Source organism: Oratosquilla oratoria, chromosome 11 (assembly GCF_046742065.1).
Source record: "Oratosquilla oratoria isolate Oo_2021 chromosome 11, ASM4674206v1, whole genome shotgun sequence".
Lineage (NCBI taxonomy): Eukaryota > Metazoa > Arthropoda > Malacostraca > Stomatopoda > Squillidae > Oratosquilla > Oratosquilla oratoria.
In genome coordinates, this window is record NC_134787.1 from 45,346,247 (window position 1) to 45,362,847 (window position 16,601).

Consider the following 16,601-nt stretch of genomic DNA (forward strand, 5'->3'; position numbering starts at 1 on the left):
GGAACATGAGAGAGGAAGAGAGAAGGAGTTTGAATGTGTTTGAGATGAAATGTCTGAGAAGTATGATAGGGGTTACTAAGCTAGATAGAGTGAGAAATGAGGAGGTGAGGAGGAGAATAGGGGTGGAAAGGGAGCTGGGAGATAGGGCTGATGAAAGTATTAGGATGGTTTGGACACATGGAAAGAATGAGTGAAGAAAGATTAGTAAAAGAAGTGTGGAAGGAGTGAATATGAGGTGTCCTAGGATGAGATGGATGGATGGGGTGAAAGGGGCTTTACAAAAGAGAGGAATGTCTGTTGAGGAAGGACAGGAGAGGACAGAAGATAGGGGTGAATGGAGAAGGGTTGTGTATAGATGAGGCTGTGATGCATGAGGGGGAGTGGGTGGGGGATGGGGGTGAGGAAGTATGTATGAGAAAAAAAATTGATGCAGCCCGAAGGGATTTTTCCCTGTCTTCTCCTTTCCTGCATGAGGGGACGGAGAGGGGGTCGCCGAATTTATGAAGCGGCCTTGCTGTGGATGTGCTGTGTCTTGCAACACTGCTTCTGACCCAGGGCAGTGGACAGGATGCAGGGATGACCTGTCATCCAGGAGGGGCCAAGATAGGAGGGAGGGTGGAGGGGAGTGGAATATATGGGAAATGAAATGGGTGGGAGTGATTTCTATGCCTTTTTCTCTTTGGCTACCCCCTGTGTAAGGGGGAAAAAGCCTTTGGTATATGTATGTATGTATGTATATTCAGCTGGCTATGCCTACATCTATCTCAGTGACCCGACCAGTAATAGGTGTAACCCTATCTACTTAACTTTCAATATCTGGTCCCCTCACCTCAGAGAGTTTCTACATATATTCCAAGCCTCCTGATATCCCCCCCCCCCTTCCATAAAAAAAAAAAAAAAATTAAGGTTGTGAGGGGTGGGGGGCAGTTGCCCCTGAAGAGGGAGATAATTAGAGGGTCACCTTGGGCTTGCCTGAATGCACACTTGCCTTGTTTGCAACACCCCAGCCACCTGGATATAGGGCTAGATGGAACTGATAGGGGCAGGTTGTAAGCCTACCATATGTGTATGCCTATGTACATATGTATGTAGAGGGAACAGGTGAAGTGAATGGTGGAATGAAGATGTGAAGGTAGTTGTGGAAGAGAAGTGAGCATATGAGGATTGGTTGCAAGGTAGAAAAAGGGATGCATGAGGGGTACAAGAAGAAGAGACTTGAAGCAAAATGCAAGGTGAAGGAAGCAAAGAGGAGGGCAGATGTAGACTGGGTAGAAGTTAGAAAGAGAATTAGGAAAGTAAAAATATGTTATGGTAGGAATTGAGGAGTGTGAGGGTGGCTGAGTGAGGCAGAGAGGAAAGGTGTAGATGGACAGATGTCAGTGGAAGTAAATGTGGTAAGGGGAAGATGGGTGTAATGTTTCAGAGAATTTCTGAATGGAGGAGGCTAGGGATTAATTGTGGCTGTGGGAGGTGTTAGGAAAATGACAGTGATGGAAGGAGAATATGATATTGCTGTACGGGAAAAAAAGCATGGAAAGTGATATAGGTTAGAATGGGTGTCATATGGAGTCTCTGACAGGAAGTGTTAATAGATTGGCTACTGTTTAATGTGTGCCTAAGGGAGGGGAATGTGCTGGAAGAATGGAGAAATGCATATATAGTTCCAATTTACAGGGGAAAAGGGGACAAGTATGAATATAACTTTAGTGGTATCAGTCTGTTCAGCGTAGTTGTTATTGTTGTTCCCTAAACTGTCTGGCTGAGGAGTCCCGTCTCCCAGAGGAATGCCACAGCTAGGAAAGGGATTTTCCCACAAATCCAGTATAGAGTGTATATTGTGTTGTTGGTGTGCATGATTGTGTACAATGCAGTCTTCCATAATGTGTTATATAGTGTAGGGTGAAGTGTTACATCCTGGACAGTTATCTGTGATGCAGCCATCCCACTTCTGGTAGTTTAAAAGGCCTGAGTGATGGCTGCATTACATTCTGGCCAGGTGGACTCTGTCCTTTTAGTGGGGAGAGGATTCAGAGGAATGAATATCGGGGTCTGGCATGCAGAAATGTATTGTCTTTGATTTTGTTAATGGAGTAGTGAGTGATGTGATTGTAGATATGCTTATGGAGACAGATGTCTGGTGGTTGTGGAGGAAGAGGAGAGATTATTTGTGTGTGAAATGAGTATTTGGGTGTTGTTTTGATGTTTCTTGACATGTGTGGGTGTTCTGCTATGTAGTGAAGTGGGTGTGGAGTGTTTGTGGAGGCTGCAGCAAGTGTTTGTGTGCCTCAGATGTCCAGGTGGTCCTTGACTTTGAGGACTATTTCATTGTATGGATGATCTTTGTTTTGTATGGTCTTTAGGGTGCTGTGGTGTGTCTTAGTGAGATTAGGGACACATGTTGGGCTCACATTATTCACCACTGAGTGTATGCAGTGTGTACTGTAGTAATAGTTTCTTTTTGTCCAAATGTTGTCATTGCAGTTGATTTAAGCACATAAAGTCTAGGTGTGCATTTAGTCCTTACAGTAAACCCTCAATATAACGAATCTTGATATACTGAATATCAGATATAAAGGACAAAATATCTGACTGGACAAACCCTTGCTATAACGGATTTTCATCTGTTATAGCGAGGGATCCTTGGTTATAACATATCTTCAGATATAATGACAGTATTTCCATCGGATATAATGGATCCTCAGTTATAACGGATCTTTGGATATAATGACAGACCCGTCCCCATATCATTCGTTAGATTGAGGGTTTAGATATTTATTTTGAATGGCATGGATGTATCGTATGTTACACCAAGAATCTTAGGTGTGTGTGTGTGGGAGTGGGTATGAGAGTGTTGTTGATATAGAGATATGATATGTATTTATGTTCTGGTGCCCAGTTTGTGAGTTGTAGATTAGGTTGAGTCAATTTTGACCATTCGTAGTTATTGAGTATATTGAGGTATGGTTGTAGTATTTCTGCAGCCTTGTCGGCATTACAGTGTGTGCATGTAATGTGTCCATCCTGGTATGGCAGTGTCTTTACAGTGAGACCAAACCCCCCACCCCAAAGAGTTAGGGCCAACCAGCCACAAATTACCCCTGCCACTGGCCTCATGGAAGTTGCACTGATCCCTGTTCATTGTAGTTGGAAAGGCATGTAGGAAGGTGTTTAAAAAATTATGCAAGGAACAGAGGGAATAATTGGGGAGGAACAGTGTTTTTAGGGAAGGTAGAGGATCCATGGATACATTTTTTGTAGTAAGGCAGATATGTGAGTTTATAGATCTAGAAAAGGCTTATGACAGGGTCAGCAGGAAGGCATTTTGGGAGGCATTGCAGACATATGGAACAGTGGGAGAATTGTTAAGGGTAGGTAAAACCTTTTACCTTACAAGTATAACTTGTGCTAGAGTTAGAAATGATGAGAGTGAATGGTTTGAGGTGAAGGTGGGGTTATACCAGGGTTGTGTTATGTCACTATGGTTGTTCAGTGGGTGTATCAATAGGATATTGTGGAAGGTAAATGCAAGGGTGTTGAGTAGAGGTATGGAGATGGTTAGAGAGGATTGAAGTGGGAGGTGTAGCAGTTGTTTGCAGATGACATGAATGAAAGTAAAGTAATGAAATGTACAAGGGGTGAGGTTGGCATCTCCCACAACCCCTGGGACTGCTGGATTAGAATGTGTACCCAAATCTTAGTTTTTACTAGGAATCAGTGGTAGATGAGGGCATGGGAGGGCAAATCATAGATTGTATACTTAGGGCATCCATACATGGCACTTATGATGGGGTAGGGCTTGCAACCTGCCCCTACTAAAATCGTAAAGCCAGCTGTGTGGATTGCTGGGGGTGTTGCAAATGAGGCACAAACACATTGAGCCAAGCACAGGGAAAACATTCGGTGGGCTGCCATGAACATTCTTTCCCCCTCCCAGGATGATTGTCTACCATTTGTTATCAGTGGAGATTGGAATCTTGGGTTTGATGTATTGGTTCTTTCAGAAGTAAGAAGACTAGGCAATGGCAATATTGGTAGTTACGGTCATACCCATTTCTGGTCAGGCAGCACTAATAGGACCCATTGCATGAGTAGCTGTAGGCATATCTAGCTGACTGCAGCCCACTGTTATAAAGGTTGCTCTTGTTGATGAGCATATATTGGTGAGGCAGAAGCACACCTTAGACTTCATCTCTCATATTGCAATATATATTCCTACCAGGGCACATTAACTTGAAGAGAATTAGATGTTCTATGCCAAGATTGACTGGACCAGTGCCCACCACAAGATACATTTATTGTTTTAGTGACTGTTGCTGTTACTGGGATAGACAAAACTAGCTTTGAAGTCTGTATTGGCCCTATGGCTCTGGAACCAGGAACACTAATAATTCTTTCCTTCTGAATTTTGCAAAGTTCAGAAAGCTGAAGATTGCTGGAAGAGTGGCAAAGTCGATCGGTCCCATATTTGTAGTACGAGTATCTTATAGAACTGCAGGGTTTACTGGAGTGCTAAATACTTACTGGTCATAGTTTATGGTTGGATCACCACAAAACTGCATATAAATTACAGGAGAATCCAAAAGTATAATCCTCTGGGATTTCATATAGAGAAACTCAAGGATGATGCAAGTGCTCATGAGTATGTGGTAGCAATCTCTAATAAATTTTAAGTGCCTGATACCCTTGAGGACTTAGGAATTTCTGGTGCACCTTCAAATGTGAAACTAAATTCTGAGGAAGAGCATTGGAGAGTGTCCAATACAGAGGAGTGGTTTTGTGTCATGTGAAACCCTGGAGAATATTGAAGTTGGACATGCTATCAGAATGGCTGGGGACCTGGACTGATACAGGACTTAAAAACAGCAGACTAATCATGAAGATGGAGAAATTGTTGATGTTGAAGGCTATTTTAATGCAAATGACCACAGGCATGCTTCCTGATTACTGAAGAAACTCCACCTCTAAGCTACCAGAAAAGCCTGGATGTAACATTTCATCCCATACTGTATAACACATGGAAAACTGCATTGTACATAGCCATGTATGCTAACAACGCAATATACACTCTACAAAGGATTTGTAGGAAAACCCCATTTCAACTGTGGTGCTTCTTAGGGAGATGGGGCTACTTGGCCAGACAGTTTAGAGAACAACAACAATAACTCCACTCTAAATCTGGAACCCAGAGGCACCCAATTTGAAACAGGTGATGGGCAGGTAGTGTCAAGCATGGAAGGATGTAGTCTCTTAGTCAAGTACTTTGAACATTTACTCATAGAGTGGCCAGCTCCCACTTGTCAGTGTTGGGGTGAAGGGGGCCTCGGGTAAAGGGGGAATGCCTGTTGAGCAGGGAAGGGAGAAAGCAAGAAAGTTCTTGTCTTGTCTATTTTGTTTTATGAAGGGGAGATGCCATGTAATAGAATGGTGGATGCATTGTCTTACTGCATTGCCATTGACTTGAGTGGTGTGGGACAGGGATGATCCTACATCCATGAAGTGGTAAAATAAGAGAAATGATGAATATTTTGGATGGATGTGAGGTGTGTGTGTACTTTGACTAGGCTACCCCATATAAGTGGGGAAAGGCCTTTTTGTATGGATGTTTATATTACATAATGTTTTTCCATGGGTCTCATGCAAGAGAGAAGTAGACAATAGATTTAGTTTTTTGTCCCATTTCACGAGCATTCCAACTTATTTTCTGTGCATTTAGATGCTGTGGTGTTAACTGTGACGAAACTTCAGTTGCCATATTTGAGCATTGTCCAAGATGGTTTGTCTATGGACTGTTGTGTGGTACAGGTTTTGAAATCACCACTACAAGTCATGTTGCCAGCCTAAACTGCATTAAGAAAAAAAAAAATCATATTTCAGATAGATATCTTTTAAATTTACTTCAGATAAGTTAAAAATGTGGGAGTTAAACTTACATGACTTGAGTTGTTAACTGCATAATTCAGCCTTGTAAATATTGAATGTTAGTGGGGACATTACTCACTGCTGCCGAAGCCCCGTCACCTCAAACTTTTCAGTCCCTTCTATTCACTTTTTCACACATAATTTCCATTGTGTTTAAAATTTGTTGACACCCTGCACAGGTTTTCTCTTATGCTTCATATTTCCAGAACTTCAAGAAAATTATGGGTGTTGGGCATGCACCATAGGAACATCTAAGGACCTGAGCTTGAATTCACAAGCAAAATAGGAGCCCATAAAATTTATCATATAGTGTAGGAATCCCACCTTTCAAGGTGAATCTTTAGTAGATTATCAGTCTGCTCTTAGTTCATTTCACAGTATATTAGAATAGTGGATAAGGAAATTGGGTTATATAATGAAGTAGTGGGGGGTAAACCAGCTTGTTGGACCCTTTTGTGGATGTACTGTTTCTTGTTGCACTGCTTCAGACTCGGGTAGTTGGGGCAGGGTGAGGTTGGAGTGGGGGTCTTCATACACATGGAGCTAAGAAGAATGGAATAACAAATGGGTTTTGGATAAGGGATAAGTGTAGGATGGTAAATACCTTGGATGGCTACCACTTGTATAAAGGAGAAGCCTTTTGGTGTTGTATTGAGCTGGTCTCTCCTGCAGAGGAACCACAGCATCACCCCAAGAAGATAGAAGTTCCTTTGATTTATATGTGATAATGATTATTCCCTTGGGAGTTTTACTGACTGGAAACCCAACCCCACATTGGCTGTTAGCTGTGCTTGGGTCATCTCATTGATTGTTCTGTAATAAATCTTTTTACTATTATCAGTATTGTATTAGTGTGGATACAGTTTCTTTTTAATGTCTGAAAGTAATAGGAGGGTAGCAGCCATTGGTTGTTAGCTCTGTGTATGTGAAAAAGTAGAAGTGCAGCTATGGAGGTCTTGGCACCCAGTCCAGAGACTGAGTGTCAGACTTGGGGCTGCATCTTAAGTCAATGTTAGTTGAGATCTTTGGGCCAATCCGTAGACCAAGTGCCAGCTCTATCTAATGAAGGTGAATAGGTTGTGAAGAAGGGGTTTATGAAAATTATTCTCTTTAGCATCCATCTATTGAGCCCCACCAGTATTAAGATACTAATCATTGATACTACCATGGTGGAAATATACTATTATATGCCCTGTCTTTTTTAAAGTAATTATAATATTACCTTTATACTGATTATTTTGGACAAACAAAATGAGATAGAAAAGTTGGTGAGAGGAGAACTAAATACTATTTTGAAACAAGTTCAAAGTCTACAACAGCAGTTGCAGTCAAGTGTGCAGTTTATGAGCCAACAAGCAAGCAGTCAATAGCTAGTCCAGTATTAGGTGGTGAGCAGAAGGTTGCCCAAGCCCTTCACTTTACTGGCTCTAAAATTTTTATTGTGGCTAATGCCAAAGGACTTCGTTAGCTTATGTTTGGGTCTCATACCTCTTGCTCCAGTGACTTGAATTTTATGTGGCTAATTCTATACAAGTTTATTTGATTAAAGTGTGGGCCATAGGCAGAAAGACTAGGGCCATGTGTAAAAGGATTAAAGACTAATTTTAGGGAGTAGGACTTCATTTTGAATCCAGCCCCCAGAACATTTGCACATTTAGTAGCCATCTGAATCCACATGGTCTGACTCATTAATTTCTTGAATCATTTTTATATTACTCATTGGATATGGGAAGCAGTAAATATAGTATAAATATATAGATTCACTCTGCTGCTCATTACTTACAATTTGGTATCATGGTTCAAATTGTAAACATACTGCTTAAGATGTACCCATATTATGTAAGCCTCTTGTTTTACATTCATAGGAAAGTATGATGCTATTGTTTGAACAACCATGGATTATGGGGTGGGGATGGTGAGCATGACTTACTACTTATACAAATACCAAATGCTTTTTTCCCCCTTACACGGGGGGGGGTAGCCAAAAAGAAAAAGGCATAGAAACCACTCCCACCCACTCCATTCCCTACATATTCCACTCTCCTCCACCCTCCTCCCTCTCTCTTATCTTAGCACCTCTGGGATGACGGGTCATCCCTGCATCCTGTCCACTGCCCTAGGTCAGAAGCAGTGTCGCAAGACAGCACATCCAAAGCAAGGTTGCTTCATAAATTTGGCGACCCCCCTCTCTGTTCCCTCATGCAGAAAAGGAGAAGACGGGGAGAAATCCCTTCAGGCTGCATCAAATTTTTTCTCTTACATACTTCCTCACCCCCCATCCCCCACCCACTCCCACTCATGCATCACAGCCTCATCCATACACAACCCTTCTCCATTCACCCCTATCTTCTGTCCTCTCCTGTCCTTCCTCAACAGACATTCCTCTCTTTAGTAATGCCCCTTTTACCCCATCCATCCACCTCATCCTAGGACGCCCCCTCATATTCACTCCTTCCACCTCTGCCTTCCACACTTCTTTTACTAATATTTCTTCACTCATTCTTTCCATGTGTCCAAACCATCCTAATACTCTTTCATCAACCCTATCTCCCAGCTCCCTTTCTACCCATGTTCTCTTCCTCACCTCCTCATTTCTCACTCTAGCTTAGTAACCTCTATCATACTTCTCAGACATTTCATCTCAAACACATTCAAACTCCTCTCTTCCTCTCTTATGTTCCATGTTTCTGCCCCCATACAGTGCTGTCGACACAATCACTCTTTCATAAAACCTCCTCCTAGCATCCATTCCCAGATGTCTATTTCTCATTACACTTTTTAATCCACCAGGGCATTTACTCGCTTCTCTCAATCTACATTCTACCTCCACCCCCACTCCTCCCATAACTTAAGCTACTCTAACTTACATTAGGTGAACTTTAAACTAACTTAGCTTATATATGCAAAACTTCGACAACTTTGTATGTTGGAAATTACTTCGGGTGTAGAGTCAAATTTCACATCACATGTTGGAAAATTCGTATGTTTAGGCAATCGTAAGTAGAGGTTCTACTGTATCTGCAATACCTCCCACAGTGCCTTCCTGTCTACCCTGTCGTAAGCCTTTTACAGATCCATAAAAGCCCAAAAAACATCATTACCTTTTCCTATAGCTTTCTCACATATCTGTCTTACCACAAAAATCTGATCTACGCAACCCCTACCTGTCCTAAAACCACACTGTTCCTCACCAATTACTCCCTCTACTCCTCTCCTAATCCTCTCAATCAAGACCCTCCCATAAGCCTTCCCAACTACACTCAACAAGCTAATCCCTCTGAAACTATTACACTCACACTTGTCCCCCTTTCCTTTGTAAAGCGGAACTATACAGGCACTCCTCCAGTCCTCCGGCACTCTACCCTCTCTTAAACAAACATTAAATAACCTCACCAGCCAGCCCACCATAACTGTACCTCCTTTCTTCAGACATTCTGCATGGCATCCATCCAACCCAGTTGCCTTACCTGCTCTCATCATCTTAACAGCTGCTTTCACTTCATCTTTCCCTAATTCTCCTCCATTTTCCTCACTCATAACTCATTTTCTTAGCGCTTCCCACTGCAACAACCTTTCCCTCCCTATCCTCCTTCACATTTAGCAATTCCCTAAAATACTCTGCCCCCCTTCCTCTCACTGCCTTCTCTTCCATTATCATCTCACCATCTGCACCTTTTACCTTTTCTTCTCTACTTGATTCACCTCTTCTTCCTCTTTTAATTACTTTCGAGAACACCTTTTTATTACTTTCAAAATTTTCTGTCATACCCTTACCCCATTTCACATCTGCTCTCCTCCATGCTTCCTTTATCTTATGCTTAATTTCCCTTCTCTTTACTTTGTACCTCTCATATGATTCCCTCGTCCTAATTTGTAGCTAATCTATGAATGCCTGCTTCTCTTCTGCACCTTTCTTTGCTTCCTCATCCCACCATTCACTACCCTTCCTTCTATTTCCTCCTGCCCTCCTTGAACCATCCCCATTCCTCCTTCACTCCCACTCCTCTCTCAGCTTCTTATACGCATTCTCCTTTTCTTTCTCATTTAAGCAGTTCACTCTAAGTACCTCCCTACCTTATGCCCTTTTCCTCTTTCTCCACCTATTCTTCACTCTCAATTTACCTTCCACCAGAAAATGATCTGATATTTGCCCACTCTCTCCCCTTAGAACATGTACATCCTTAACTCTTCCTACCATACTCTTGGTCACCACTATATAGTCCATTAACGCTCTATCTGCCACCCTTCCATCCACCACCATCCTAAGCTGTCAACACTCATTATCTGGAGTTTCTCTCTCTTTCTCTCTCTATCTATCTATCTCTCGGCTTTGTACTTCCTCCACTTTATTTTGAGCTGGTCACTGGTGAAAGCTTCCCTGCTACTTCAACAAGCTAATTGCAAATGTGATTAACAGTCTATTTCTTTCAAGAGAGATCTGTAGGATAATTGTCAATTGCTATGAGACAACAGGTACCCAGTGAAACAGAGGCAACACTTCTATATGTGTATTTACGTATTATATTTTACGGAAAGAGAGCTATGCTTGTAGTGATCCGTTTTTGTATCTTTCAGCATCCAGTTTGATCATAAATTCTTGTATAGTTTTTGCACTTGCTGTTTTCTCATTCAGTTTGTTCCAGATATGTATCACTCTGTGTGGGAAGCTATTCTTTTTCAGATCTATTCTGTAACTATCCTTTTTAAGTTTATTTTAATGTCCTCTTGTTTTTCTTTTATCCCACTTTAGTAAATCATCTTTATCAAGGTCTTCCATCCCTTTCATAATTCTGTAGATGGTTAGTAGATCTCCTCTTTCTCTTCTTTGTTCCAGGGTGAAGTGTGTGTGTGTGTGAGTGTAAAATATGTGTGCACATATGTTTAAGCATTTTCAAGCTTTGTACAGGAAATTTCCTATATGTGAAAGGAATACATACCTTTGAACAGTTTATACTAAAGCGAGACTGCTAATGCAGTTGCCTGTGTAGTAAATTTGATTATATATAGTATTTTTATAATTTTTTCATACTTCGTTTTGTACCATTGAAGGTTATGCCTTTTGTATAACGAAAATTGTCCTCGTTCTTTCTTTTCGCTCAAATCTTTGTGTATCAGAGTTTCATAATTAGAGGATACCCTGTATTTAATATTCCAGGCAGGATATTTATCAATCTATACAGTATACCAAGGGCCCCTTCCCCTTATAATTGAAGTAGTCAGCCAAGGCATATATCCACCCCCACCCATTCCACTCCCATCCACCACCAACCCATCTTCTCTAAGCTCCCTGTGGATGAAAGGTTATCTCTATCCCCTTGGCCACTGCCTGGATCAGCCTCTTCATCTACACAGTGATACATTGTAGCCATATATTGACTAACATAATGTGGGAGTGAAAATATGATAAATTTGGAAGAGCAAGTATGAAAAGATAAATGTTTATATCTTGGCAGATTTTCTTGGTTTGCTAAATGGCTATAGTTCAAATAGTATATTTTTATATATGTAGTAGGGCATGTGTTAAGGTTTGGAATTGAGAGGGTGAATGGTTTGAGGTGAATATAGGGAAGTGTTAGGGTTGTGTGGTGTTTGTCATGGTTGTTGAATGTCTATTAATGGGGATGGTAAGGGAACTCAATACAAGAGTGCTAAGCTTAGGTTTGTAGTGTTTTAGTGATGGTGGTGGGAAATGATAAGATCCAAAGGGATATTGTATCTGCTCCATTGTATTTTGAATTGATGAGGAGGGGGTCACCGTATGGGGGCAAACTATCTCCAGCTGTTGGGCATTGCTGTGGAAGAGCACTTCTATGCATTGCCATCAACCCATGTTGAACATCAAATCAGGATGGACCTTCATTCAGGTTGTGAGATAGAAGGGATGTGAAATAGTTGTTAATGTGTGTGAATTGAGTTTATAATTTGGACCACCTTATAAAGGGGTAAGGGCCTTAACATACAGTCTGTGTGTGTGTGTGTGAGTTTACCTAATTGTAGCATACAGGAAATGAGCAGTGATCAATGGGGTTTTGTATACACCTGACCCCTGACATTTGGGGAGATACAGAATAATTTTCCAGTCCCCCAGACCTGTGTTATATGCAAGGAAATTACCACCAGAGGGCTCCTAAGTGAATATCAACATCTGTACAGCCAAAATTATGGGGAAAATGGAACCTGCAAATGATTGGGACCAGGAAATGAGCAATGCATTTGGGGTCCTTTTCCACCTGCCCTTTAACATTTGGTACAGTTAGGGGACACAATAATTTCACAACCCTCCCAGAACCATATGCAAGGAAATAACTACCAGAAGGCTCCTAAATAGATTTCAACACCTGTACAGCCAAAAGGATAAACTAACCCTGTTCATCACAGACAAGTTATAGAAGAGATCTGAAAAAAAACAGGTTTCTACAGAGAACAATAGTGTGTGTAAACACCATACATGAGTTTAAGAACAAACTAGATGTTGTGAGATACAAAGACAGGACACCACGAGCATAACTCCCCTTCCCATAGAATATGACTAGTTAAATACACATACACATGCATGCACGCACATTCAAACCTGCAAATGTTAGGGGTCAAGTGTATGTATCTACAGCCATCCATAGATTTAATGAACAAGAGGGGGGATTGGTCCAATAGATGTAAATTTAACACTTATACTGTAATTTGATATCAGACTTACCAAAGATTGCAAAGACTTCTTGATAGTGGTCTTATGGGGGAAGGTGAAAATTGTTCCATGTTTGGAATTTGTTCATTGTCTCTGAAAACAATTAAATGGGGGTCTGTTGAATTGAAGGCTGGGTGTGTGCACCTAGTTGTAGTGTACTGTAACACTTATGGGAGGTAGAGAGGTGCTAAGAGTAAATAATTTAAATTGAAAGGAATACCAGAAGCTGAGAGAAGAGTGGGAGGCGGTGAAGGATAGAGTAGAGGTGGAAGTAGAAGAGGAATGGGTTTGTTTCAAGGAGGAAGTGACAAGATGTGCAAAGTTGCTAAGTGGAATGAGATGGATGAGTATGAAAAGAAGGAAGGGTAGTGAGGAGTGGGATGGTGAAGTGAAGATAATAGTAAAAGCAGCAATCATATGGACTGGTTGCAAAGTAGGACTTGGGAAGCATATGTGATGCACAAGGAAAAGAAAGAAGCAAAACATAAGATAAAGGGGGCAAAGAGGAGAGCAGATGTAAAATGGGGAAAGTGCTTGACAGAAATTTTTTAAAAGAATAAAAAGATATTCTCGAAGAAAATTAGAGAATGAGGGTGAACGAATCAGACAGAGAGGGAAAGGTAAAATGTGGAGTTGTACAGATATTAATGGAAGTCAAGGCAGTAAGGGGAAGATGAGTAGATTTAAGAAAGTTGTTGAATGTGGAGGAGGATGGAAAGGCATTAGGAGGCACTAATTAAATGACTGATAAGAAGAAAGTGGAAGAGATACAGGTAAAGATGAAGTATGAGGAGCTTTGGAAGTGATTAGGGCTAAAAGGGCACTTGTGTTAGATGGGTCTCATGCTGAGTGTCTTAGAAATGGAGATACAGACACAGTAGATTAGGTAGTGAGGTTATTGAATGTCTAAGGGAGAGAGTGCTGGAGGGGTGCCTGTATAGTTTAGTTTTACAAAGGAAAAGGGGATGTATGTGATTGTTGTAGGTTTAGAGGGTTCACTTTGATGAGTATAGTTGAAAGCCTTAGAGAACTAGGAGAGGAACAGTGGGAATAATTGGTGAAGAGCAGTGTGGGTTTAGGAAAAGGTAAGGATATTTTGTGGGCCTTTATGAATTTGGAGAAGGTTTATGACAAAGTAGACAGGAAAGCACTGTAGAAGGTTTTGCAGATATATGGGACAAGGGTAAACCTATTAACCCCTTCCATACAATGATGTCATAGGCATCATGGGGTGCAAGTGGGTATATGAGACTGCTGGCATCAGCATCTTGATTATATATATATATATATATTGTAGTTGTAGCTGTGGGACTCCCCTATTTTGTAAACTGGCTTGATCATGTTTTCTGTGGATATTAGTATTAGAGTGGAAGATAATGAGTGATACAGCAGTAATTTTATATTTTATAACTCGAGTAATGTGATGCATCATCGAATCACTGTATATCTGGCAGCTGATTCTACCTGTAAGAATTTGACTTGTATAGAAGAGGTTAAGGGCAGTCGAGTTTTTATGAGAGTATTAGAGCCTGTGTTTGGATTAGATTGGAATGAGCAAGTGGTTTGAGGTAAAGTTGGGGCTGTGTCCTGTGGCCATGGCTCTTCATTTTATACATTGATGGGATGGTATGGGAGGTAAATGTGATTGGTTGAACAGGGAAGGGAGATGGCAGGGGATAGGGATGAATGGAGAATGGTTATGTATGGATTTGTGCAACCTGAAGGGTTTCTCCCTGTCTTCTCTGTTCCCTGCAGGAGGGGACTAGGGAGGGTCACTTTATAAGTGAAGCTGCCCTGCTGTGGATGTACTGCATCTTGCTGCATTACTTTTGACCAGGGTGGTGGTGGTCAGGAGACAGGGATGACCCCTCATCTATGAGGAGCTAAGATGAGAGGGAAACAAATGTGGTAGATGGGAGTGGATGCATGCCTTCACTGGCTACCTTCCTTGTATATATGTATATGGTACACTTGGTACATATGTATATGGTATATGGGATTGGAGTAATGCTCATGAGGTTCTGTCACTTTTTCTCCATTTGCCATTTGCCTTGAATTCTTTTATAGTATTGGCATTGGTTATATTTTCTTATAACTTATTCCACAAGACTACACTTCTGTGCGGAAAGCTATACTTCTTGACATATTTTAAAAAAAAATTCTTCTTCTTCCTCGTGTTCTTCTTATATGACTCCTCATCAGTTTTTCCTCTGAAACCAGCTATTCTTTTTTTCCCACTTTTTCCAAACCTGTTTCCAGTATGAATATAATTTTCATGTTGCCTCTCTTCATTCTTCTAATGTGGAAAGCCCCAGAATCTTCAGTCTTTCCTCATATTATACCATGTCATGACCAGGTATTATTGTGGTTGATGCCTTTTGTATTCTCCCAATTTTTCTAACATCTTTCTTAAGATATGGTGACTTGTGTATTTACCTAATTGTAACATACAGGAAAGGAGCAATGCTCTTTGGGTCCTGTCACCAACTCTCCATTTTATCATCCATAGTCACAAATTCATGTATAGTTCCTACTTAATCTGCATCCAAGATTTTCAATTATCAAATTTATGTTTTAGTTCATGTACAGTTTTGTTTTAAATTGAGCTATATCACCACCTAAACTATTCCAAGTATATGGATCTATATGGAAAATGTCCTTCTTCATATCTAAAGGATGTGAAGATACAGTTTTCTGTGTGCCATGTGGACTTTCTTAATTTGTTCCCATGACCTCTTATCCTCTGTGTGTGTGTATATATTTACCTAGTTGTAGCTTACGGGAAAGGAAGCTATGCTCATGGTGTCCCATCTCTGTATCTCACAGTATCTAAGTTGTTCTTAAGTTCATGTATGGTTTTTGCACACACTATCATTTCGTCCAATTTGTTCCATACATCCAGCACTCTGCAGGAAAAGCTGTTCTTTTTCAGGCCTCTTCTATAACTGTTTTTTTTTTTTTTTTTTTAAGTTTCCATGCCCTCTTGTATTTCTTGTATCCCATTTTAGTAAGTCCTATCAAGGACTTCCATACCTCTTATGATTCTATAGATGGTCAACAAGTCTCCTCTTTCTCTTCTTTGTTCCAGGGCTAGTAACTAGTTTTGACAGTCTTCATATGACAGTTCTGAAAGTGTGGGGGCCATCTTTGTGGTTGCACATACACACACATATCTTTATGGAACAAAGTGGAATTTTAAAGTTTTCATGCTCTTTAATTATTATAGTTTGTTTGGGCATGTTTTAATTTTCATCATTAACAGGGAGTTGTAGTATCACAGGTGTTGTGCAGTCTGACATAGAAAGTAATGTAACTCATTGTATAGGAATTGTACCCCATAACTTATTATTGAACTGTTGCATGTTGGTAATTTAAGTGTCTATGCATGTTTACATTTTGGACAAAGGTGCACATTAATGAAAAGTACAAATCAGTCCATATACACTATATGGATACACCAGTAGATTGTGATAGTAACTTTATGTGGAGTATATGTGTTCTAATAAATGTGGCTATGCTGTGCATTGCTATTGTGGTGTTTTTGCACTTTCTAGTAGAAGTGTATGTGTTTTCTTTTTTTTTATGTATGTTTGTACAGTGTATGTATGGTGCATAAGAGGCTGAGTGATGACAAGTGACACCTTGTGCCGTTGCAGGAGTTCCAACAGTTTCAAAAAGACGAAAAGAGACGACGGAAGCTTTGGACCCCTATCGTCTGAGCCAACTTGGCGTCAACCCTCCACCTGGCCTCACAGTCACACCAGTGGGGGCACAGGGGGTGAATGGGGGGCTGGCAGTGCCCCCAGCCACGCCCCCACCACAACCCCTGAGTACAGGGATAACACACCAGACTACAGGGGGTCATACGGCGGGCAAAGCAAAGATTGCCACAGTGACCAGGGTGGGCGGCAGACCCCGGATTATTTCTTTGATGGACGCCCCCGATGATGTCTACTTCTATGCCTCACAAGATACCAAGTGAGTCCTTCATTCCTGCCTT

The 16,601-nt window shown here is 41.0% G+C and overlaps 1 protein-coding gene across 14 annotated transcripts in view; it reads left to right on the forward strand.

Moving 5' to 3' along the window:
* Positions 1-16,601, forward strand: part of MTA1-like (metastasis associated 1-like) — a 302,424-nt gene that overhangs the window by 263,303 nt on the left and 22,520 nt on the right. For 7 of the 14 annotated variants that reach the window (XM_076192734.1, XM_076192740.1, XM_076192736.1 and 4 more), the window contains one exon: positions 16,258-16,579. The exons of 5 other annotated variants lie outside the window; for them this stretch is intronic. In XM_076192734.1, the coding sequence (XP_076048849.1) occupies positions 16,258-16,579 (322 nt within the window). Of the gene's footprint in view, positions 1-16,257; positions 16,580-16,601 lie in introns of those variants that run through there. 2 more of the 14 variants (XM_076192741.1, XM_076192743.1) reach the window with 1 other exon arrangement.